Consider the following 27,026-nt stretch of genomic DNA (forward strand, 5'->3'; position numbering starts at 1 on the left):
GCCTTCTAGGCAGAGTTGCAAAGAAAAAGCTATAACTCAGAATGGCCAATAAAAATAAACGATTAAGATGGGCAAAAGAACACAGACACCGAACAGAGGAACTCTGCCTAGAAGACCATTTGAGGTGATTTGGGATGAATTGGATGGCAGAGTGAAGAAAAAGCAGCCAACAAGTGCTCAGCACAGAGTTGAAGTCGGAAGTTTACATACACCTTAGCCAAATACATTTAAACTCAGTTTTTCACAATTCCTGACATTTAATCCAAGTAAAAATTCCCTGTCTTAGGTCAGTTAGCATCCCCACTTTAATTTAAGATTGTGAAATGTCTGAATAATAGTAGAGAAAATGATTTATTGATTAAAATGATTTAATTCATTTCATCACATTCCCAGTGGGTCAGAAGTTTACATACACTCAATTAGTATTTGGTAGCATTGCCTTTAAATTTTTTTTACTTGGGTCAAACGTTTCAGGTAGCCTTCCACACGCTTCCCACAATACGTTGGGTGAATTTTGTTCCATTCCTCCTGACAGAGCTGGTGTAACTGAGTCAGGTTTGTAGGCCTCCTTGCTCACACGCTTTTTCAGTTCTGCCCACAAATGTTCTATGAGATTGATGTCAGGGCTTTGTGATGGCCACTCCAATACCTTGACTTTGTTGTCCGTAAGCCATAACTTTGGAAGTATGCTTGGGGTCATTGTCCATTTGGAAGACCCATTTGCGACCAAGCTTTAACTGACTGATGTCTTGAGATGTTGCGTCAATATATCCACATCATTTTCCTACCTCATGATACCATCTGTTTTGTGCAGTGCACCAGTCCCTCCTGCAGCAAAGCACCCCCACAACATGATGCTGCCACCCCCGTGCTTCATGGTTGGGATGGTGTTCTTCGACTTGCAAGCCTCCCCCTTTTTCCTCCAACCATAACGATTGTCATTATGGTCAGACCAGAAGACATTTCTCCAAAAAGTACAATCTTTGTACCCATGTGCAGTTGCAAACCATAGTCTGGCTTTTTTAATGGTGGATTTGGAGCAGTGGCTTCTTCCTTGCTGAGCGGCCTTTCAGGTTATGTCGATATAGGACTTGTTTTACTGTGGATATAGATACTTTTGCACCTGCTTCCTCCAGCATCTTCACAAGGTCCTTTGCTGTTGTTCTGGGATTGATTTGCACTTTTCGCACCAAAGCACGTTCATCTCTAGGAGACAGACTCCTTCCTGAGCGGTATGACGGCTGCATGGTCCCATGGTGTTTATACGTGTGCACTATTGTTTGTACAGATGAACGTGGTACCTTCAGGCATTTAGAAATTGCTCCCAATGATGAAGCAGACTTGTGGAGGTCTTGGCTGATTCTTTTGATTTTCCCATGATGTCAAGCAAAGAGGCACTGAGTTTGAAGGTAGGCCTTGAAATACATCCACAGGTAAACCGCCAATTGACTCAAATGATGTCCATTAGCCTATCAGAAGCTTCTAAAGCCATGACATCATTTTCAGGAATTTTCCAAGCTGTTTAAAGTCACAGTAAAATTATTGTATGTAAACTTCTGACCCACTGGACTTGTGATACAGTGAATTATAAGTGAAATAATCTGCCTGTAAACAATTGTTGGAAAAAGTAGTGGTCCTAACCAAATTGCCAAAACTAAAAATTTGTGGAGTGGTTGAAAAACGAGTTTTAATGACTCCAACCTTAGTGTATGTAAACTTCCGATTTCAACTGTATGTGGGAACTCTTCGAGACTGTTGGAAAAGCATTCCAGGTGAAGCTGGTTGAGAGAATGCCAAGAGTGTGCAAAGCTGTCATCAAAGAAAAGGGTGGCTATCAAATATTAAATATATTTGGATTTGTTTAACACTTTTTTGGTTACTACAGGATTCTATATGTGTTATTTCATAGTTTTGATGTCTTCACTATTATTCTACAATGTTGAAAATAGTACAAATAAAGAAAAACCCTTGAACGAGTAGGTGTAACAGTATAATTTTAGACCGTCCCCTCGCCCATACCCGGGCGCGAACCAGGGGCCTTCTGCACACATCAACAACTGACACCCACGAAGCATCGTTACCCATCGCTCCACAAAAGCCGCAGCCCTTGCAGAGCAAGGGGAACTACTTCAAGGTCTCAGAGCAAGTGACGTCACCGATTGAAACGCTATTTAGCGCGCACCGCTAACTAAGCTAGCCGTTTCACATCCGTTACATAGGTGTGTCCAAACTTTTTGACAAACCTACTAGGCAGAGTTCCTCTGTCTGTGTTCTTTGCTCATCTTCATTTTTTATTTTTATTGGCCACTCTGAGATATGGCTTTTTCTTTGCAACTCTGCCTAGAAGGCCAGCATCCCGGAGTCGCCTCTTCACTGTTGACGTTGAGACTGGGTGCTTTGCGGGCCATTTGAGGACTTGTGAGGAATGTATTTGTCCTCTTGCTCAGTTGTGCACCGGGGCCTCCCACTCCTCTTTCTATTCTGGTTAGAGCCAGTTTGCGCTGTTCTGTGAAAGGAGTAGTACACAGCGTTGTACAAGATTTTCAGTTTCTTTGCAACTTCTCGCATGGAATAGCCTTCATTTCTCAGAATGAGAATAGGCTGACGAGTTTCAGAAGGAAGTTCATTGTTTCTGGCCATATTGAGCCTGTAATCGAACCCACAAATGCAGATGCTCCAGATACTCAACTTGTCTACAGAAGGCCAGTTTTATTGCTTCTTTAATCAGGACAACAGTTTTCAGCTGTGCTAACGTAACTGCAAAAGGGTTTTCTAATGATCAATTAGCCTTTTAAAATGATAAACTTGGATTAGCTAACACAACGTGCCATTGGAACACAGGAGTGATGGTTGCTGATAATGGGCCTCTGAACACCTATGTAGATATTCCTTTAAAATCAGCTGTTTCCAGCTATAATAGTCATTTACAACATTAACAATGTCTACACTGTATTTCTGATCAATTTGATGTTATTTTAATGGACAAAAAATTTGCTTTTCTTTCAAAAACAAGGACATTTCTACATGACCCCAAACTTTTGAACGATAGTATATATATATATATATATATATATATATATATATATATATATATATATATATATATATACCCTTGTAAACGCATTATAAAAGGTTACCATATTGTAAAGTGTGACCAAATGTTCTTATACAACAAGGACCGGGAAAACTTATTGAAGAGTTGGACTGTCAAGGCCCTTTTCTCCATTAGTAGCTGAAAGAAATAAGTCAGGTTAATACTCATTAAAACAGGCCAGTTACCTTGACTCTGGCCAGGTCATGTGGGTTGAGAACAGATCCCTGGTAGAACTCCACCTGGGTGAAGTGGCGTTTAAACAAGGCTTCCAGCTCAAGATTAGGGGAAATACTGGGACACAAAGTAGAGTTTGTTAATGTTAACCAGGGCCTCCACTTCACCTCAAGATTCGGTTTAGTACTGGGACAGACAGGAGAGCGACCTATGTGTTAATGTTAGGGGGCTGAGTGAGGTCTCGTCTCCTCAGCAAATCAAAGTGAAATTTATTGTGTAGTATTTGAAATGTAATTTATTCTAATGTATAAGTAGTGTGCTGGTGTACCGGGCAGGCCCAGCGCTACCAACGGTTTCCATGGATCTGGGTGCTTTTTAGGATATAGTCATTGTAGAGTCTGAGTATTCCAAAAAAAGGAAAGGTGGTGGCAGTTCCCGAAAGGTTGTTGGGAGTCATTTTTTGGGAGCTGCTATCACCTTTCCTTCTCTGAAACACTCAGTATTGTTATGAGTTTTGGGGCCATTTTTCCAGACCCAGATTAAACATAGTCGTGGAATTAAACACACTTTCAATTTCCCATTGAGTATGGTTTTTAGTCCAGGACTAGGCTTAATCTGGGTCCTGGAAACTGGCCTGTAAAGTGTAAGGAAAAAACATGGTACACTTACTTATGGAGAAAAACAATTTCTACATTGACATCATCCCTGTCCTTGTGTAGGAAGTCTTTAAGGAAGTTGGACACACTTTCAAGTGTTATATGACCACAGACCACGATGTGCCTATAGGAAATAAGATCCAGGAATAGTCATAAGATTTAAGCTATGGTTTGCTAAAAGCTGCAGCCAAAATGAAGACGCTGATAAACTACTGATAGATGTCAGTGTCACATTCCTTCTTGATTCTGAAAATAAAATGAAATTATAAGTTGGATCTGACAAAAAAGTTTTGTCCACACCACAGTATAGTCAATAAAAAAGGACCTCAAAAATGTGGTTTCTGTGTAGAAAATGAACACTGTCAGCCCATTGTTAACTTCCCCCAAAAATACATAATTCTCCCTGGTTTGTACATGTTCTGTGATGAACAGGAGTCCATTTTTTACGTGAACAGGTGTAAGAGCTCTTTAGTCCTATGTGGTGCCTGAAGGACAGGAGAGATCACAGAGCTGAGCATGTTCTGGATTCCCAGTAACAGATTAAAAAGGATGAGTGTCCTTTGTTGGCGATTATGATGTGATTACTACATTGTACAATCCAGGAAAGAGCTTATCTTTAGCTAGAGACATCTTGCCTCCACGTGAGGGAAGTTTTCCGACAGACTGTATCCCTGCTACAGGATAGTACATGCAGGATTGTGAGAAAACGCTTCATCGTGAGATGAACTCAGGATGGGTTTAAGAAGGGCATTTTCCAAACCAATTGGTTTGGAAAACATACTGACAACATACTGACAACTCACATACTGCACATTGTTTTGAAATACCTCTTTAATATTGTATCTTATTAGAGTTTGGGACTGCATATAGCCTAGCGGTTGGGAGTGTTGGGCCAGAAACTGGAAGGTCATTGGTTCAATTCCCTAAGTCGACTAGGTGAAAAATCCCTTGAGCAAGGCACTTAACCCTAATTGCTCCAGGGAAAACCCACTCTGTGGAAGTGGGATATGCAAAAAATGAATTTCCAATTCGTACGTGTGAAATAATTATTATTACATTTGTTAATTATTGTATCATATTTACTTTATATTATTATTATTATTTTTTTACAGAGATGCTATATTTATATTTGTAGATGAAAAGGTATTAAAATGCATTGACAGTAAAACTGAGACATAAGGATATGAATCACTTGAAACAGAAATACAGATACATCAGCATGCAGAAGGAAAGAGGGAATAAATGGCCAAAACAAAGTTATAGAGACTGGACTAAATCCAAGTAAAAAAAATCAACAGAACAAAGTAAACAAAACAAAATTCTAAAAGCGAGCCAAGAGAAATCAAAGTTTGTTCAGAGGGTGGAAGCAGGATTTAGGGCAGAATCCTATTGTACCTTAAGAAACATGTTTTTAACTTGAATTTCAGTGTGATCCATGCATTGATTATGTGTTTGGGCCTTAGGGTGTAGGTCTGACTGAAGATTAAGGCCAGGAATGTAGCAGGGCTTGGAAAAATAAAATGAACTGGTGGTACCAGACAAAAAATACATAATCCAGAAGAGAAAAAACAGGAAATGAAAGGCTAAATATAAAAGGCTAAAAGATAACTAACTAAAAGCATGCGAGGAACATGCAAGATCATGTGTGGACGAAGCAGATGTAAAAGGTAACCGCATTTCAAATGATCTGGAAGAGAATTATATTTAAAATATCTGATTATTTAACTGCAGGTAATCCCTTCTTGTAGTTTCTTAGGACACTCTTTTGCTATTGTGCAGAATTTTCTATGACATCATCTCTGTCACCAATATATAAGACATAATGTTCAAAATGTATTTTTAAATACTGTAAAGGTACTACAGCTATAGCTGCAATAAGTCTTGACTTTACTGTAAAAAAGATAGTGGTGGGTTGCAAGATGCATATGATTGGCAAACACAAAACACAGGCACAAACATGTAAGTGTTCTAGTAAATAAGCAAGTAAAACACTCAAGCATACAGTATAGCAAATAATACATTTGACACATCACAAAAAAACATGTATTCATTATAAGAAGCAATGACAGCTAGCACACAAATACCAGTACAAAGCAATAGCGTAAGCTTTCATGGCCAAGCTCTCTAGTCACCAGTATGACTTTTTACCCCAAAATGTATAAAAGTATTAATATCAATCATTTCTGGATAATTACTGGTACCCCACTTTAGGAGAGGGGGACTTGAGTATTCACACCAAAACCACACTTTTTAGAATCATTTTTGTTTTGTATATTTGTTTGACTTACTTTCTGCCTCGTGTTGAGTTATAACTCCCTCCGTATTTCTTCCGATTAAGGATGAGAGCAGCAATTTCTGGCACGTAGCGAGCAAACATGGCCTACATGCATGGAACAGAAAAAAGAAAAGGGCATGCAGAGGATGGTTCTACTGCGGCAGAGGCAGTAGAGCCTCCCAGTAATACTTACTTTCTCCCATTAACCGCACTATAGGAACCACCATATTTCTTGCGGTTTCCTATTAACTCTATGATTTCAGGGACGTAGCTCGCAAACATGGCCTAAGGAGAAGATAGGAGACAGAAGAAAATACTAAAAAAAAGATACGCAAAAGAGAGAGCTGTGCGTCTATTTTTGCTTAAAAGATATCCGTAAAATTATTTATTTTATAGAAAAATTAAGAGAGAAAAAAAGTGTGAATAGAAAATGTAAAAAAAAAAAAGTATTGTTCTGGATAAGGTAGGTTACACACTGAGTGCACAAAATATTAGGAAGACCTGCTTTTTCCATGACAGACTGACCAGGTGAATCCAGGTGAAAGCTATGATCCTTATTGATGTCATGTGTTAAATCCACTTCAATCAGTGTAGATGAAGAGGAGGAAACAGGTTAAAGATGGATTTATAAGCCTTGAGACAATTAAAACATGTATTGTGTATGTGTGCCATTCTAAGGGTGAATGGGCAAAATAAAAAATGTAAGTGCCTTTGAACGGGGTATTATGTGGTAGTATGTGCCAGGCCCACTGGTTTGTGTCAAGAACTGCAACGCTGCTGGGTTTTTCACACATAACATTTTCCCATGTGTATCAAGAAAGTTACACCACCGAAAGGACATCCAGGCAACTTGACACAACTAATGGGAAGCATTGGAGTGAACATGGGCCAGCATCCCAACCTGGTGTCAGAGCATTTTGTATTATTCTGTATAATAGTATGATATGATACGTTTCATATGGTATGTATTAATTTGTGGATGTCCGTCACCCAATTCGTCTGATATGTTATGAATTTCCAAAATATATGATATGTTACAAATTCTAGCTAGGTGGCTAATGTTAGGTAGCTGGCTAACGTTAGCTAGGCTAGGGGTTATGGTTTTGGGTTAAGGTTAGGTAGTTAGCTAAAACGGTTAAGGTTAGGTTTAAGGGAAGGGTTTGCTAACATGCAAAGTAGATAACAAGTAGTATGTAGTTGAAAAGTTGCTAATTAGCTAAAATGCTAAGGTTTTCCATGATGAGATTTGAACTCACAACCTACTTTCATTTTTGCCTTAAGAAACCATCTGTTTTACGTAACCATATGTCTCAGATTTACATTTACCATGTTAAATCTAGTCTATGAGACCAGGCTGAGCATCCCTGTGGAACACTTTGGACACCTTGTAGAGCCCATTCCCCGACAAATTGAGGCTATTCTGAGGGCAAAAGGGGGTGCAACTCAATATTAGGAAGGCGTTCTTAGTGTTTTGTACACTCAGACAAAGTTAGATTACTACACTACAGTAAAAGTTATAACACAATCTGAAATTATGTAAAGGTTATCATATTCAGATTTGAGAAAAAAAAAGGTATGATAAGCAACGAAGAAGAAAAAAATGACAGGAAATATTTAACTTAACCAGCTTTTACGGATATTTATTTAGGAAAAAAGCAGGAAAAAATTACAGTTGACTATATCTGTATGTCAAGCTGTGATTGAAAAGAAAACGTTTAAAATAATAAAAAGGAAGAAAAAAACCTTATATGCCATGTTTTGTCCAACAAACACTTATGCCAGGTTGATTTGAATAGTACAACCCAATGTAACATAGCTGCAAATTGGATCAATTCATTAAATTGCTGAAAAATTACCTGAATTATGTCAATCCTATAGATTTGAAGCCTTGTGCATACTTACATTTGACTTGACAGTATATACAACTTATATATAACTTATATATTGTATACATTTATATAAACTATATAATATAACTTACATGAACGTATATAAACTTGGGTAGGAGAGTGACGCGTCATATTGTTAATGTCACTCTGATAATACTCAGGTACAATGTCCAGAGATAAAGGATAATAGAGGACTTTCAGCAACCCTTGAACCTCCGAACTACTGTAGTAGTACTGTACTAATGTACACACTAAGCCTTCTTCCATTGTTACCCCAAATACAAATGATCAAGTCAAATTAACATATTAAAAGTTCAATGGTTTTGGTTGCATATCATGCTAACTGACTGTTGTGTATCAATGGGTGTTACTGGCATACACTGTTGTGCCATGTTAATCATCAAGCTGGTCTATAGATCACTCCTTTCACTGTGTTTGTTGGAATTTGGGGAAGGGGAAGCTCAAGGATTGGGTCACCTGAAACCGCACATTACTTTAGTTAACGTTGCGAACCATTAGAAAACAAATCTTACTCGGTTTGAAAAATATAGAAATGCAATAAAACTATATAATAATAATAAATATATATGTATATACCTTCAGTACAATTATTATATAATAAATATTATAGGCGTAATTTGTAATACTTACAAATAATAATACATTTGACAATAAACTGCCATGGGTAACAAACTGCCACAAAAAACAACTACAAGACAACAATGGAGCTTTGATTTTAACTGGCATTGAAGTGCAAAGACTTTCCAGCTGTTGGTAGCAGCAGCAGGGACATGAATCATGATGATTGCAGGTGTGATCGTATGGATGAAGGACGGAAGCAGGTTAGGAGTAAATTAAATAAGAGAGGGATTTTTACCAAACCACCAAGGATGAAGAAGACCATGAAAAGTCGTCCCAGGGTGGTTTTTGCATACACGTCTCCATAGCCCACAGTGGACATAGTAACCATGAGTAAGTAGACACATTCCCAGTAGGAAAGTGCTTGGGAATTTTGGAAGTTTTCCCAAGGATCCCCTGAGTTTTCCACCTAGAACAGAGGTCACAATAACGGATATTGACAGAGAGGAACATGAAGAGCATTGTATTACAACTTACTGACTTGCTTACATACTTACTCAATGGCCGTCTCCGAATACCCATACTTGTATTCTAAATAGTAGGCATTTTGGGTAAGTGAAAAAAGTTTTATAGTATGTGAAATGTAGAAAATTTAGTATGGTTTAAATGCCAGGATGTCATACTCATTTCAGAGGACAGACAGAGTATCACCAGAGACACTCTTCAAAGGACAAAGGACTGTTGGGCAACACGGCCTTCCATCTACCACCAACCTATTGAAGAGTAGCTCAGAGTAAATATGAATTGCATTTTCCTTTTCCAAATGGGCGGTATTTTAGAATGCATAAGATCCTGTATTTACGAGAGACATCGCTTCTCCCTTTGTTCTTCAGTCTTCCCACTCTTTCACCTAAACCCAACCCCCCTTTTTCTTTGTGTAACCAGCTGTCATATCTGTTCTGTCCGCCAGGGACGTTTTCCTTTATGACATCATTTGTAATCAAGGTATGATCCATTCTGTGTATACGTAATTCTGTGTGATTAGTTAGGTATTTAGTAAATAAATAATTAAACCAAATTTTGCTGATTCAACTTGTTAGCCAGGGTTCGTGAAGATAACCAAGAACTTACAACTTTCAGATGAGACTGAAATAAGGTGACGATTAATATTGACTGCTATTGATGTAAAATATTACTAGGTCTTTAAGAGTTTATTCGGAAGAAAACTGCTCTATAAATATTATTTTGTGGTCCCCCGACTTTCTAGTTAATTACATTTACATGATTAGCTCAATCAGGTAATATTAATTACAGAAAGGATTTTATAAAATAGCATGTCATATCACTTAATCCGGCATAGCCAAAGACACGACACTGTTATATGTGTCAGAGACTGAGTATTTACCATAATACAGTACTTAGTCCTTCTGTTTTGCCTTTATGGCTCTCTGTGACTTACCAGATGTATGAAGCCTGCCGCTGTTAGCCATGTACTTATGAAGATTGAACATAAGTTCACCAGTTTTATGGAATTGCTATTGAAAACAAGAGAGCCAGACAATATCAATTAACAATGCTAGTGTTCAACAAAAAAAAGACCTGCCTTGTGTGAGTTCAAAAGAAGAACACCAGTAAAGGATGCCCTTTTGATAACATAATGAATAATTGGTAACACTAACTTGAACTATTATGTCAAAACAGTGCCAAAACATTACATATCACAAAGCAGTTATTGCTGTATAAGTGCCTAATGGTGATTTTGTCTGAAGAACATCCTTTGGGATAATGGATGATAACTGGTTACAGTCTGAGCTGCTCAGCCTACAATATTATGTAACAGCAACAAACCGAAAACTTGGTAAAAATGTTTTTGGGAATAATATTTCAAAATCCTAAATGTTAAACTAATGACAAACTTGCTTTCATTGCCGTTAACTTTTCAATACAGAATCAACTGTGAATAGAAATGTTCCTAAGGTATATACGGGTATCTGCCAAAATAAAGGAAACACCAACATAAAGTGTGTTAATAAGGCATTGGGCCCCTTGAACCAGAACAGCTTCAATGCACCTTGGCATAGATTCTACAAATATCTGGAACTCTATTGTTGGGATGCAACACCATATAGTACTTCCATGAGAAATTCCATCACTTGGTGTTTTGGTGATGGAAAACGCCATCTCAGGCACCACTCCTGAATTTCCCATAAGTGTTCAATTGGGTTGAGATCTGGTGACTGAGACAGCCATGGCATATGGTTTACATCGTTTTCAGGCTCATCAAACCATTCAGTGACCCCCCTTGCCCTGTGGATGGGGTCATTGTCATCCTGGAAGAGGCCACGCCCATCAGGATAGAAATGACTCACCATAGGTTGAAGGTGACCACTCACAATGGCGGTGTATTTATTGACGTTTACCTTGCCCTCTAAGGCAGGGTTTCCCAAACTCGGTCCTTGGGACCCCAGGGGTACACGCTTTGTTTTTGCCCTACCACTACGCAGCTGAAATAATCAACTAAATATCAACTTTTGATAATTTCAATCAGTTGTGTAGTGTTTGGAGAAATAAACTTGAGGACCGAGTTTTGAAAATGCTGCTGTAAGGGGTTGAGTGAACCATGCCAGGAGAATATACCCCACACCATAACAGAGTCGCCAGAATCCTCATTTACTCAAGTGTTTCCTTAATTTAGTCAGTTAACTGTATATTTCTAAGGTAATGTTACAGTGACGTGCATTGTTCTGGTCGTTCATGTACTGTGTGTTCTGTTCTGTTCTGGCCTTACCTCCATTACAGTAAATGAGTCTGGGGATTATTAAAAAAAAATGTTGAGCTATAAGCTCTTTCTGACATCTGTGCATCACAAGCTTTAATTCTAAGCAGTGGGGTAAATTGTAGAATTCATCATGTGGCATGCTGTCCAATAGGTTTCAAAGAGCAGAAAATGTGCACAATTTGGAATTCCAATGAAAAATATCGAAATTAAATTGAATATAGGATAGGTTATACATCCTAAAGAACAATACCTAACATGTTACCATTTCAGTTTTGAAAAGTGACAAAAATGATTTACTTGTTATCACAGAAGTACAGTATAATATGGTAACTTCTTTCATTCCCCAAATATGACAGCAATAAACCAAACTGTTCCCAAGTAATCCACCCAGACTGAAAGTAGGCCAAGCTCAGCTGACTAGTTTCCAATAATATTTTTTTTTAAATTGAGAGGAGGTTCTATATTTAACAATTTGCAGTAGCTACTGTACATTAAAATGCCACTGTATTAGAAGAGCTTGTGAGCGTATTGTATAATTGTAAATGTATCAATATTCATCACATAGACAGAATTACAAACATTGTCATAACATAGTGCATGCAAATGCTTTGAATACTACTAACTAGAATTAATACACACCAAATTTTACTGAAATTGAATACAGTGAAGTTGGAGAAAATAATAATGCACTTACCTTGTTTTTAATATGTTCAAAAACTGTAAGATTTCTGAGAACTGTATCAACCTTAATGCCCTTAAAAACCTCAAGCCTGTGTGAGAGAAAAGTAAAAGTAGAAGTTATTCAGAGTTAATTATTTGCATGTTATTTACATAAATCCGCCCACTGTAAATCCGGAAAAACACAGGACACCAACATAATTGCATACCTTTGAATCCTTCATGCATTTTTAAAAGCTTCAATGGATTCATGACTAATAGAAAATGAAAGGCCTCTCAAATAAACAAAAATAGTAGCGGAAAAGCACAACCAAGATGTTGACCTTTCAAAAAACAAAAACAGCAGCGACGAAGCTAGTAGCAGCAACTGAATATTTTTTTTTTTACTAAAAACAACAAACTCTGCATCAAATAATCTTCTGGAGAAAATAAATGCAATGCTAATATCAGGAGACAACTAAGTCACAAAGCACCGGCGTAAGGACTAAAAGATCGAAAACAGCAAGAGATGAAAACCTGGATTAGTCGGACCAAAGACATGTGGACAGGCCTAGTTAGATGGGTCAACAGTCACATTACGTCAAATAATCCCAAATTTGTTGCCATTTGTTTTTTAAATCTGCTAAATCTGAGTACCCTTCCAAGAGTTTAAGAACAAAGGTGCAATTGCCAAACAAAGGTGCAATTGCCAAATGCTGTCGCATGTGTGTGTGGCCTGTGCCACACAAAACCAAACAGCCTGTGGCTAGTCGTGCTCACCAGTACAATCTAATTATTAGTACAATCTAATCATCCATTCGATGTGAAAGAATTAATTGCTTATTTTTATAGCACAAAAGTTTGTTTCATTATGGCACACAACAGTATGTCAATCCCACAAACCCCTGGGTTAACTAAGTGTACTACAACACATGTACAGTAGATGTCAATGTTGTGTCACCTAGAATAACATTTGTTTAAAAAAATATATATATATTGTATTGACAATATATTGTATTTTCCTCCATTTTCAATGATTATTGTCCATAATTTCCTAAATTATCAAATCAGATTATGTTACTCATAATATAATTTTTTCAATCGCTTTTTTACAAGTATGTGGTAACCTCTTATGTGGTAAATCCACATTGCAATCAATACATGTTCATATAGAAAACTTGCTTTCACAATGCAATGCTTACATTACTTTTGATATGACTGCCTTCTCATTTATTAAAATACAATTTACTCATACTTAATCCATTTTCTCTAAATTGATAATCCCTTACCCGTTTGGTAAACCTATAGATTTTAAACTGTTTTGTCTGCTATATACATATGTGGACACCTACAGAACTAAAATGTATGTTTGTAAAGTATAAAGTAGGATATATACGGCAATGTACTATTATGGTTTTAAATCTGATATTGACAGGAACAGAAATGTACTGCATGTAACAAAAACATCCCTTATAGAGTAAGCATCCCTTAGCCCTTATATATATATAATTATGGATAAAGTGACTAGGCAACAGGGTAGATAATAAACAGTAGAAGCAGCGTATGTAATGAGTCAAAAGATTTAGTGCAAAAAAGGGTCAATGCAGATAGTTAAACGGTTAACCAACCTGGACTAACTATTTAGATGTCTTATGGCTTGGGGGTAGAAGCTGTGGTCCTTTTCAGAGTTGGTGCATAGGTACCGCTTGCCATGAGGTAGCAGAGAGAACAGTCTATGACTTGGGTGGTTGGAGTCTTTGACAAATTTTAGAGCCTTTCTCTGACACCGCCTGGTATAGCGGTCCTGGATGGCAGGGAGCTTGGCCCCAGCAACTTGTATATCAAGTAATTGCCATACCAAGCGGTAAAGCAGCCACTCAAGATGCTCTCAATGGTGCAGCTGTAGAACATTTTGAGGATCTGGGGGCCCATGCCAAATCTTTTCATCCTCCTGAGGGGGAAGAGGTGTTGTCGTGCCCCCTTCCGGACTGTGTTGGTGTGTGTGGACCATGATAATTCCTTAGGTGATGTGGACACCGAGGAACTTGAAGCTCTCGACCTGCTTCACTATAGCCCAGTTGATGTGGGTGTGCTGGGCCCTCTGTTTCCTGTAGTCCACGATCAGCTCCTTTGTCTTGCTGATGTTGAGGAAGAGGTTGTTACCCTGGCACCACGCTGCCAGGTCTCTGACCACCTCCCTGTACGCTGTCTCATCATCATCTGTGATTAGGCCTACCACCGTCATGTCATCAGCAAATTGAATGATTGTGTTAGAGTCATGCGTGGCCACACAATTGTTGGTGAATAGGTTGTACAGGCGGGTACTATTTACGCAAACCTGAGGGGCCCCCGTGTTGAAGGTCAGCGTGGCGGAAGTGTTGCTGCCTATCCTCACCAGCTGGCGGCTCGTCAGAAAGTCCAGGATCCAGTTGCAGAGGGAGGTGTTTAATCTCAGGTTCCTGTGCTGAACGCTGAGCTGTAGTCAATGAACAGCATTCTTCATCTTTTTCGGTGGGGTTTAACTGCTGTTGGCATCCAATATGTTGCATTACTGCCCACAACTGGACTATAGTATAAACCACATACGTTGTGGTACAAAATGGGAAAAGGAAAAAGGAAAACACCCTTACAACTAACCCTACATAAAAACCCACGACTTTGACCCTATCTGCTCCTGCACCATGCCAACGGCCTGGGAGGATGGGACCCCACACCTCAACACACCCTGTAACTCTAATGAAGTCAAATCTTGTATACGCAAATACTTCTCTGCAGCTGCCACCACCACATCTATTGTTTTGTGATTTGCATTCCATTTCTGCTGTACAGTTGATAACCATTGCTATGAACCCTAAGAAGCCAACCTTACTGAAGCATATATCACTCGTTGGCCAAACCTCTGTGCTGGTACAGATCTACTACTACAAAAGGTATTTATAAAGCCCTTTTTACATCAGCCAATGTCGCAAAGTGCTATACAGAAACTCAGGCTAAAACACTAAACAAAAAGCAATGCAGATGGATAAAGTTGTGTCAACTTAATCCATCCTCCTCTACTTTCTTCTGTCTCAACACACGACACCGGCACTACTCTGACTCTGGTCCCCTCAACCTACCTCTTTTGTGCCGGACACTTCCAATCGCCAGCATCGTGGGCCCTCCTACAGTTGACACACAACTTTATCCACCAAGACTACACCATCCTCCTGCACACGTCCCATATCTTGGAATCTCGCTCCTACACACTGCTGCAACATGACCACAAACATTTCATGAACAGCATTCTCACATAGTTGTTCTTCTTATCCAGGTGGGAGAGGGCAGTGTGGAGTGCAATAGAGATTGCGTCATCTGTGGATCTGTTGAGGCGATATGCGAATTGCAGTCGGTCCAGGATGTCTGGGATGATGGTGTTGATGTGAGCCATGACCAGCCGTTCAAAGCCTTTCATGGCTACAGATGTGTGTACTACGGGGCGATAGTCATTTAGATAGGTTACACATATTGTTTTTATGCAGATTTTACAATACTCGCATGAAAATCTGTTGCCAAGTGTATGGAAACCTAGCTAATGATCTACATTTTTTTTATACATCTCCCATTTGGCATGTCTCATGATGCGGTTTACAGCAGCACTGACGGCTGTATTGACATGACAACTGCATCAGAGTTTTGAACAACCCTTCCTCCCATTTTGTTCCATGCTGACTGAAGACCTAGCTAGCGAGTAACTAGCTAACACTAAACACAGCTATATAAACCATGCCCCTCTTCAAACACGCCTTCTCTGATGTTGGTTACAAGGCAATACTAGTACTAATTAAGTAAGAGAATATCATGTTTTTTGTTGTTTTGGCCACTCCAATACCTTGACTTTGTTGTCCTTAAGCCATTTCGCCACAACTTTGGAAGTAGGCTTGGGGTCATTGTCCATTTGGAAGACCCATTTGCAACCAAGCTTAAACTTCCTGATTGATGTCTTTAGATGTTGCATCAATATATCTACATTTTTCCCCCCCTCATGATGCCATCTATTTTGTGCAGTGCACCAGTCCCTCCTGCAGCAAAGTACCCCCACAACATGATGCTGCCTCCCCCGTGCTTCACGTTTGGGATGGTGTTCTTCGGCTTGCAAGCCTCCCCCTTTTTCCTCCAAACATATCAATGGTCATTATGGCCAAACAGTTCTATTACAAAAAGTACGATATTTGTACCCATGTGCAGTTGCAAACCGTAGTCTGGCTTTTTTATGGTGGTTTTTGGAGCCGTGGCTTCTTCTTTGCTGAGCGGCCTTTCAGGTTATGTCGATATAGGACTCTTTTTACTGTGGATATAAATACTTTTGTACCTGTTTCCGCCAGCATCTTCACAAGGTCATTTGCTGTTGTTCTGGGATTGATTTGCACTTTTTGCACCAAAGTACGTTCATCTCTAGGAGACAGAACGTGTTTCCCTCCGTGAGCAGTATGATGGCTGCGTGGTCCCATGGTGTTTATACGTGTGTACTATTGTTTGTACAGATGAACGTGGTACCTTCAGGCATTTGGAAATTGCTCCCAAGGATGAACCAGACTTGTGGAGGTCTACAATTCTTAACTGATTTATTTTGATTTTCCCAGGATGTCAAGCAAAGAGGCACAGAGTTTGAAGGTAGGCCTTGAAATAAATCCACAGGTACACCTCGAATTTACTCAAATTATGTCAATTAGCCTATCAGAAGCTTCGAAAGCCATGACATCATTTTCTGGAATTTTCCAAACTGTTTAAATGCACAGTCAATTTAGTGAATGTAAACTTCTGACCCACTGGAATTGTGATACAGTGAAATAATCTGTCTGGTAACAATTGTTGGAAAAATTACTTGTGTCATGCACCAGGTAGATGTCCCAACCGACTTGTCCCAACCGACTTGCCTAGGTTTTGTATGTCTATGTTTTGGCCGGGTATGGTTCTCAATCAGGGACAGCTGTCTTTCGTTGTCTCTGATTGAGAACCATACTTACGTAGCCTGTTTTCCCACTGTTAGTTGTGGGTAGTTATTTTCTGTTTAGTGTTTGCTGCACCTGTCAGAACTGTTTCGGCTATTCTTTTGTATTCAGTGTTCAGTCAATAAATAATATGAACACGTACCACGCTGCACCTTGGTCTACACCTTCTTCTAATGAATGCCGTTACAGAACCTATATGCATTTTACAGAAACCGTATGTTTTACATTGGTTATCTTGTTATTAGTCCCAACCTTCTATCTCTTATCACCATCCATTTTGGATTTCTGTTTGCCATACATTTTTCAACTGTGCTGTGATGCTTCATAAAATTACTGAACCTTTCTATTCTCATAGCTTTGACAGATTGTAAATTAAAGATAAACATTTTTGCTAAAATAATTATATTATTGATTGATTGACTATGACTTTTCAAATCACCCAGTATTGCTATCTGCAGCGTTAGTTCTAGGCAAATGTTACAATTCTTCAGCCATTCCTGGACCTGTGACAAAAAAGAGCCCCATATGGACAGTACCAAAATAAATGATCTAATGACTGCCTCCTCAAAGCAAAATCTACAGAGCTGGGAAGATTGTATCACCATTTATATAAAATTATATTGGTTGCAAGAAATGTGAATAATAATTTAAATTGAAAAAAGTTTTGAATCCGGCGGTTTGCGTGTCAATTCATAAACCATGTGCCATGGAATAGGTACATCAAAAATCTCTTCCCAACTATTTTGCAATTTATATGGCACAGCTGTCAATTTTTTGGTCCTTAAATTAAATTCTTTTTTTTTAAATGTATCACAATTTTCTTTAACCATTTATGTTTAATGCATGGCCCGACAGACAAGTTCCTTACTTTTTCCCCGTTCTACTTGCCTCTTCCATTTTTGTGGTAATGCTGCAATTAGTTGGTTGTAATTTTGGGTAGAGCAGACATTTCCATATGTCTGTGTTAGCTGCATGTGTGACATAACTCCACGAGTCCTATATATGATATAATTTACAAAAATTACACCTTTTTGAAACATTTTATCAAAAAAATAAGTTTTTTTATCAATTAGTATACTTGGGTTTAACCACAATATTTGTTGTATTATTTGTTCTGCCTTTTCAGATGGATTAAACTGAAATTGCAAACAACTTTCTAAGGCTTTAAAAAAATATATATTTTGGAGATGATTTCATTTTCAAACAACCGAAAGTGAGCAGTTGTAATTGAATAAAGGTCATTCTTGAACATGTGGTGAGACATTCCTACCAATTTACTACAGAACCATTTAGGATTTAAGTATAACTTTTGTATGACTGATGCCTTTAGTGAGAGGTCTAATGTTTTAATATTTAATCATTCCTGCCCTCTGAATTAATATTCGTTATATAAATAGGCCCTTTTAATTTTGTCTGGCTTGCCATTCCAAATAAAATTGAATATTTTTTTATTCACAAAATTTAAAAAGCAGGTCACTAGGTGTAGGCAAAACCATAAGCAAATAGGTAAACTGTAATATGACTAAAGAGATCATCAGGGAGATTTTTCCACAAATAGACAGGTATTTTACCTTTCCATGGTAGCAAGATCTTATATATTTTTGCTAACATTCTAAAAAAATGTATTGGACTGAGATCATTTCTTTCTTTCGGGATTTGTATACCGAGTATGTCCACATGCCCGTCAGACCTTTTTTTTTGGTAAACTATACAGTAACGTAAAAGTTGCATTTTTTTGTGATCCAATAAGTAATTCAATACATTTATCATAATTTGGTTTTAATAGATCCTCTATGAGGCTGTGGAGGGATTCTAATTGTGGTTTAAAAAAAACATGAATCATCAGCGTACAATGACACCTTTGTTTTTAAGCCAAGGATTTTAACAGCTAACATTTTGATGGCAATAATAAATAGATATGACGATAGTGGACAACCTTGTTTTACTCCTCTTGACAGTTTAAAACTACTGAGATGTAGCTATTATTTACTATTTAACACCTAGGGTTACTATACATAACTTTAACCCATTTTATAAGAGGCTCTAAAAATGTAAATATTCAAGGCATTTTCTATAAACTCCAGTCGTACTTTATCAAAAGCCTTTTCAAAATCAGCAATGAAAACCAGGCTTGGTGTCCCTGATATTTCATAGTATTCCATTGTTTCCAGTACTTGTCTTATATTATCTCCAATGTATCGTCCATGTAAAAAACCTGTCTGATTAGGATGAATAATATCTGACAATATTTGTTTAATTCTACGCATAATGCATTTAGCTAGAATTTTTGCATCCCAACACTGAAGTGTAAGAGGCCTCCAATTATTTAAATTGGATCTTTATATATACACCACTTGGATCCTGTTTCAGTAATAACGAAATCTGACCGTCTTGTTATGTGTCTGATAATCTACCATTCATATAGGAGTGGTTAAAACATGCTAATAATGGTCCTCTGACTATATATTTTTTTAAGTATACTTGTACTGGTATGCTATCCAGCCCTGGAGTTTTCCCAACCTTAAAGGCTTTAATTGTGTAATTATTATTTTTTATTTCACCTTTATTTAACCAGGTAGGCCAGTTGAGAAGAAGTTCTCATTTACAACTGCGACCTGGCCAAGATAAAGCAAAGCAGTGCGACAAAAACAACAACACAGAGAGATACACATGGGATAAACAAACATACAGTCAAAAACACAATATAAAAATTGGTATAGTGTGTGCAAATGAATAAGGAGGTAAGGCAATAAATAGGCCAATAGTGGCGAAGTAATTACAATTTAGCAATTACACTGGAGAGATATATGTGCAGATGAGGATGTGCAAGTAGAAAGACTGGTGTGAAAAAGAGCAGAAAAACAAATATGGTGATGAAGTAGGTAGTTGGTTGGATGGGCTATGTACAGCTGCAGCGATCGGTAGGCTGTTCTGCCAGCTGACACTTAAAGTTAGTGAGGGAGATATAAGTCTCCAACTTCAGTAATTTTTGCAATTCGTTCCAGTCCTTGGCAGCAGAGAACTGGAAGGAAAGGCGGCCGAAGTAGGTGTTGGCTTTGGGGATGACCAGTGAAATATACCTGCTGGAGCGCGTGTTACGGGTGGCTGTTGTCTCTGGTGACAAGTGAGCTGATATAAGGTGTAAATTTACCGTGCAAAGACTTATAGATGACCTGGAGCCAGTGGGTTTGGCGACGAATATGTAGCGAGAACCAGCCAACGAGAGCATACAGGTCGCAGTGGTGGGTAGTATATCGGACTTTGGTGACAAAACGGATGACACTGTGGTAGACTACATCCAATTTGCTAAGTAGAGTGTTGGAGGCTATTTTGTAAATGACATCGCCGAAGTCAAGGATTGGTAGGATAGTCAGTTTTACGAGGGTAAGTTTGGCAGCATGAGTGAAGGAAATAAGGAAGGAAATAAGAAGCCGATTCTAGATTTAACTTTGGATTGGAGATGCTTAATGTGAGTCTGGAAGGAGAGTTTACAGTCTAGCCAGACACCTAGGTATTTGTAGTTGTCCACATATTCTAAGTCAGAACCGTCCAGAGTAGTGAAGCTAGTCGGGCGGGCGGGTGCGGGCAGCTATCGGTTGAAGAGCATGCATTTCATTTTACTAGCATTTAGGAGCAGTTGGAGGCCACGGAAGGAGTAGTGTATGGCATTGAAGCGCGTTTGGAGGTTTGTTAACAGTGTCCAAAGAAGGGACAGATGCATACTGAATGGTGTCGTCTGCGTAGAGGTGGATCAGAGAATCACCAGCGGCAAGAGCGACATCATTGATATATATAGAGAAAAGAGTCTGCCTGGGAATTGAACCCTGTGGCACCCCCATAGAAACTGACAGAGGTCCGGATCTGATACTGTAAGTAGTTAGTGAACCAGGTGAGGCAGTCATTAGAGAAACCAAGGCTATTGAGCTTTATACCTTTTGGAATTAGTGCAGGATGAAAATTTCTGTTTGAAAAAAAATTGCCTTTGCTTTCCTAACTGACTGTGTGTATTGGTTCCTGACTTCCCTGAAAAGTTGCATAACGCAGGAGGTATTCATTGCTAGTGCAGTACGCCACAGGGTGTTTTTGTGCTGGTCAAGGGCAGTCAAGTCTGGAGTGAACCAAAGGGTATATCTGTTCTTAGTTCTACATTTTTTGAGAGGGGCATGCTTATTTAAGAGGAAGAGGAAAGCACTCTTAAAGAACATTTAGGCATCCTCTACTTACGGGATTAGTGTGTGTGTGTGTAGGAAAGTAAAGAAATAAAACAACAGTAAAAAGACATTTGACAAAAGAGTAGCAAGGCTATATACAGACACCTGTTAGTCAGGCTTATTGACGCTGTATGTACATGTAGGTATCGTTCAAGTGACTATGCATATATGATGAACAGAGAGTAGCAGAAGTATAAAAAGAGGTGTTGGTGGGTGGTGGGACACAATGCAGATAGTCCGGTTAGCCAATGTGCGGGAGCACTGGTTGGTCAGGCCAATTTAGATAGTATGTACATGAATGTATAGTTAAAGTGACTATGCATATAAGATAAACAGAGAGTAGCAGCAGCGTAAAAGAGGGGTTGGGGGGACACACAATGCAAATAGTCCGAGTAACCATTTGGTTACCTGTTCAGGAGTCTTATGGCTTGGGGGTAAAAACTGTTGAGAAGCCTTTCTGTCCTAGACTTGGCACTCCGCTTGCCATGTGGTAGTAGAGAGAACAGTCTATGACTGGGGTGGCTGGGGTCTTTGACAATTTTTAGGGCCTTCCTCTGACACCGCGTGGCGCAGAGGTCCTGGATGGCAGGTAGCTTTGCCCTAAAGTGATATACTGGGCCGTACGCACTACCCTCTGAAGTGCCTTAGGAAGTGTTTTAGGGAGTGTTTGACAGTGATGAAGGGTGGTCGTTTGACCGCGGCCCCATAACGGATGCAGGCAATAAGGCAGTGATCGCTGAGATCATGGTTGAAAACAGCATAGATGTATTTAGAGGGTAAGTTGGTCAGGATGATATCTATGAGGGTGCCAATGTTTACGGATTTGGGGTTGTACCTGGTAGGTTCCATTATAATTTATGTGAGATTGAGGGCATCTATCTTAGATTGTAGGACGGCCGGGGTGTTAAGCATATCCCAATTTAGGTCACCTAGCAGTACGCACTCTGACGATAGATTGGGGGGGCAATCAATTCACATATGGTGTCCAGGGCACAGCTGGGAGCTGAGGGGGGTCTATAACAAGCGGCAACAGTGAGGGACTTATTTCTGGAGAGATGGATCTTTAAAAGTAGAAACTCGAACTGTTTGGGCATAGACCAGGATAGTATGACAGATTTCTGCAGGCTGTCTCTACAGTAGATTGCAATACTTCTTGCATCAAGAAGTTCCTCCTCTATAATTTGGCCGTCACATGAGTCTTTCTGTACACATGTTCATTTTAGCTTCGGTTAGCGGAGATGGAGGAGACTGACGCGAAAACATTTCCTTAAAAGTACTTTACTTCCTCTTTCAAAATTTAATTTGGTGAATCATACGTGACTCCATCATTTGTAACAAGTTTCAATAGATTTTTTTTTTGGTAGCATTTCTATGTTAAAGATTGAAAATGAATTTGGTGTATTTTTCCCCATATTCCATCCAGTTCGCTTCATTTTTTATAAAATATTACACTGGAACTTTCTTGAATAAGTTCCTCCATTTCTTTTTGTTTTTCCTTTAACTTATTCTGTGCTTCTATGGTACAGTTTTTATTGCTATTGAACTGTAATGTTAGTCCTTCAATTTCCTTTGTTATTATGGAGTCTTTTGATCTAAATTGCTTTTGTTTTATAGATGAGTACTGAATTGCATTGCCTCTAAAGGCACATTTAAGTGTTCCATACAATAAGGGGATCTGCTGTACCTATGTTATGTCGGAAAAAGTCAGTTCTACATTCTTCTGTTCTAGTCATAAACAAGTTATCATCCAGTAGGCTTTGATTAAATTTGATTAAAATTCTGTGAGAGTAATATATATGCCAATTATGTGAAGATCCGACCGCATTCTGTCCCCTATCAACAGTTATTTTAACTTTTGGTGCCAGAGAGAATGACATAAGAAAGTAATCAAGACGACTAGCTTGATTAAGCCTCCGCCATGTGTATCTCACTAGGTCAGGGGATTTAAGCCTCCATATATCCACTAATTCCAATATATCCATGACATTCATGATTTCCTTAAGTGCCTGAGGGTGATAGTTTGTAGTGTGATTTCCTTTATGGTCCATAGAGGTATTTAAAACCGTATTAAAATCCCACACCATAATAATAGAGTCTAGTGTTGCTTGTAGAGTTGATACATTCTTGTATATATTTTCAAAGAAGCTTGGATCATTATTATTTGGACCATAGAGATTAATAAGCCATATGTTTATTGTCTAATAAAATATTTAAAATATTCCATATACCTTGATGATCTGTTTCTACAATTTTCACATTTGGAACAAAATTACTGTTAATCAATATTGTCACCCCTTTTGAAATTCTTTGCCCATGGGAGAAATACATTTCGCCCCCCCAGTCCTTTTTCCACAAAACTTCATCTAAAATTGTTGAATGAGTTTCCTGTAAACAATATGTATTATATTCCTTCTCTTTTAGCCAGGTAAATACTGATCGTCTTTTCATATTATCTATTAAGTCATTACAATTATAACTGGCTGTACTTATTTCACCACTTACCATAATGAGACACAAGTTTCAATTCTATTTATCAAAATATATGTTTTTAAACGTACCATTAAAAAGTAACATGATGTTTGAATGTCTATATAGCTGTACCATGATATTTGCATTGCTACTAGGTAAACCTCCAATTGGCCCCCACTATTCCACCTGCTAAAAGTCCTCTTCATCCCAAGTTTGGTTGTCATCCCAATGCCCTGCAGACCACCCCCGACCACCCAGATCCCATAGCCCCGGAGAGACCGGGATCCATCCTTCGAAAAGAGCACACAATGCCACCCACAGAACAGAAGCAGATCAGAATATTAGGTTATCATTGGTGTATTAAAATGAGAGTTAAGGTGACGTCGCCTTGTCCCCTTAATAATGAATCCAAGTGTTTGACATGAGGGAGGGGACCAGTAACTTTATCATCAAACTTTATCAATGTAGAAGCAACAGTCATTATTCGTACTTGGGTCATCATACTTTGATCTGGTTCCCTTCAAATAATCACGTTATGAAAAACATGATTGACTGTTCATGACCTTTAACCTGTTTAAAGGTCTTACTCACATCGGCTACGGAGAGCGTGATCACACAGTTGTCCGGAACAGCAGGCGCTCTCATGCATGGTTCAGTGTTGCTAACCTCCAAGGGAGCATAGAAGGTATTTAGCTTGTTTGGTAGGCTCAGGACCCGCGGCTGAGTTTTCCTGTGTTATCCGTGATAGTTTGCAAGCCCGGTGTATTAGGATTCGATCTTGGTCCTGACGCTTTGCCTGTTTGATGGTTCATTGGAGGGCATAGCGGGATTTCTTATAAGCGTCCGGATTAGTGTCCTCCTTAAAAGCAGAAGCTCTAGCCTTTAGCTCACTGAGGATGTTGCCTGTAATCCATTGTTTCTGTTTGGGATATGTACATGTTCACTGTGGGGAATACTTCATCGATGCACTTATTAATGGATGAATCATCGGATGAATCCCAGAACATATTCCAGTCTGTGCTAGCGAAACAGTCCTGTAGCTTAGCATCCACCAATTCCATATTGAACACGTGTATAGCCTAATGTGAAAACAGTGTAATGTCTTGTAATTTACAGAACTGTAGAATACTACATTTAAAGGGACATTTTGAAATGTTTTGCTATTAGATTAACTGGTTGTTAAAAACAACTAAATTGAGAAGATATCATGTTTTCTTTTGATGATTAAATCAATGTTCTCATGGTATTTTACAGTAAACATATATTTTGGATCAATGGTTGTATGGTGAAAGATTAATGCACAATAAAAGGTTTTGAATATAATACTTGCTGTGCTACAAGTGTTACCAGTTTGGAGTTTTGTACTAAGAGTTTTTAAAATTCACCACATGCTTGTGAGAATAGCACCAAAGCTATGTAGAAACAAATGCCCTCAAAAGATTGACTGTGTCAATCCTAGAAAGTAACTAAAAAACATTACCGTAATGCATGATTCAAGGCCACTAAAACCATTTCTTACAGCAATTTCTACTCTAAAGTACTTGTAGACTCTAAAGCATATCTTCTCTTGAAATTAGTAAATAATCCTAAATAATCTTTAGCTAAACTGCAGCTCCAAGAGTCAACAATAAAGTGAAATTAATCTCCATAGACGTGCAGTAAAACATGACGTTGGTAACAAAAATGTTATTGTAAATCAAATATCTATAATCTATAAATACAATATATAAATCATTCAGAGTCTCACTTCCTCCACACAAATTTTTATATTGATGTTACAGAAGCTTCGTCCAGATGGCAACACAACGCACAACACAAACCCTGGACCTGAGCTCTCTCTCTCCAGCTGACACGATAGCCGCCAGTGGAATTTGGACCAGGGTTTATATTAGATCCTATCTATTATTTCCTACATCGGCTAGCAACGTCTTAAGTTCTTACCCCAGTAAGAGATTAAATGAAAACAGGAAGTCAAGGTGTGACACAGGTTGTCCCGGTCCTTTTTTTCCACGGCCTGCCGTCGCTGGCCCATCTTGACCCTGTAGCCATTCTGAAAGAGCTCCCCGCAAGACTTCTTACGTCTCCACGTGTTCTGAAACGTCTCAGAGCGCGTGCCCCCTTCGGGCCCTCTGTACACTAACATCTTAGTCGGAATCATGATGTCTGTCTTCCAAGACTGACAAATACCTTTGGCTAAATGACGGGCAAGTCGGCAAAAGCTTCTCGAAATCGAAAAAGTAAGATGCCCAGCTGTTGCTTTTTATCAGTCGGTGTCCAAACAGCTCAGTTCAAGGCTTCACAACATCCTCTGGAACCACGTTTTCCAATTCCTTACAACAGCTTACCCTATCTAACCACTGCTTCTTTCCCCTTCCTTTATCACACAGCAAATCAAAGGCTCTCAGTGTCCATATTGGACAGCAGAGAAAAGACGAGCAAGTGGGCTCAACATGTCTGTGTCCAGCAGGAAGAGATTTAGGTGTGTTGGGATCAGATTTACCACAGACACTCATACTGTAGCATCCTCGTTGTGATCATCATTGGTGTACGGCAAGCTTAAAGCAAGCCCCTCTTCTGATCCATCAGAATATTACACTATAAGCTCCTTTAGGATTCGGCCAACCCAGAGAAAGACAGAGGGCAGACAGACGGTGAGGCAAGTATGTCCTATTACTACCAGACGATGTACAGTACATCTCATCAGACTGCAGATAGTCTATAGGATGGCCACATTCTGTCATAGACAGTCATTTTAGGGTAGAATGTATTTTAACTCCTCAAAACTGTCACCAGAAAGAAAGTGTATCACCACGTGATGTGGAGTGCCGAGTCAAGCTCTGGGCATACAGTGGCATTTTTCCTATTTTGTTGCCTTACAACCTGGAATTAAAATGGATTTTGGGGGGAGGTTGTATCATTTCATTTACACAACATGCCTACCACTTTGAAGATGCAAAATATTTTTGTTGTGAAACAAACAAGAAACAAGACAAAAAAACAGAAAACTTGAGCGGGCAAAATTATTCACCCCCCACCCCAAAGTCAATACTTTGTAGAGCCACCGTCTGCAGAAATTACAACTGCAACTCTCTTGGGGTATGTCTCTATAAGCTTGCCACATCTAGCCACTGGGATTTCTGCCCATTCTTCAAGGCAAAACTGTTCCAGCTCCTTCAAGTTGGATGGGTTCCACTGGTGCACAGCAATATTTAAGTCATACCACAGATTCTCAATTGGATTGAGGTCTGGGCTTTG

General features: G+C 38.9%; 1 protein-coding gene across 2 annotated transcripts in view; it reads right to left on the bottom strand.

The window, feature by feature from the left end:
* The window catches only part of LOC139382018 (calcium-activated potassium channel subunit alpha-1a-like), a 201,392-nt gene that overhangs the window by 61,099 nt on the left and 113,267 nt on the right, over positions 1-27,026 (bottom strand). For both annotated transcript variants that reach the window (XM_071125935.1, XM_071125934.1), the window contains exons 6-11: positions 12,141-12,216; positions 10,127-10,202; positions 8,966-9,136; positions 6,393-6,484; positions 3,938-4,048; positions 3,280-3,385 (exon numbers count right to left, since the gene is read on the bottom strand). In XM_071125935.1, coding sequence (XP_070982036.1) covers positions 3,280-3,385; positions 3,938-4,048; positions 6,393-6,484; positions 8,966-9,136; positions 10,127-10,202; positions 12,141-12,216 — 632 coding nt within the window. The remainder of the gene's footprint in view (positions 1-3,279; positions 3,386-3,937; positions 4,049-6,392; positions 6,485-8,965; positions 9,137-10,126; positions 10,203-12,140; positions 12,217-27,026) is intronic.

The sequence above is a fragment of the Oncorhynchus clarkii genome, chromosome 23 (assembly GCF_045791955.1).
Source record: "Oncorhynchus clarkii lewisi isolate Uvic-CL-2024 chromosome 23, UVic_Ocla_1.0, whole genome shotgun sequence".
Taxonomy (NCBI): domain Eukaryota; kingdom Metazoa; phylum Chordata; class Actinopteri; order Salmoniformes; family Salmonidae; genus Oncorhynchus; species Oncorhynchus clarkii.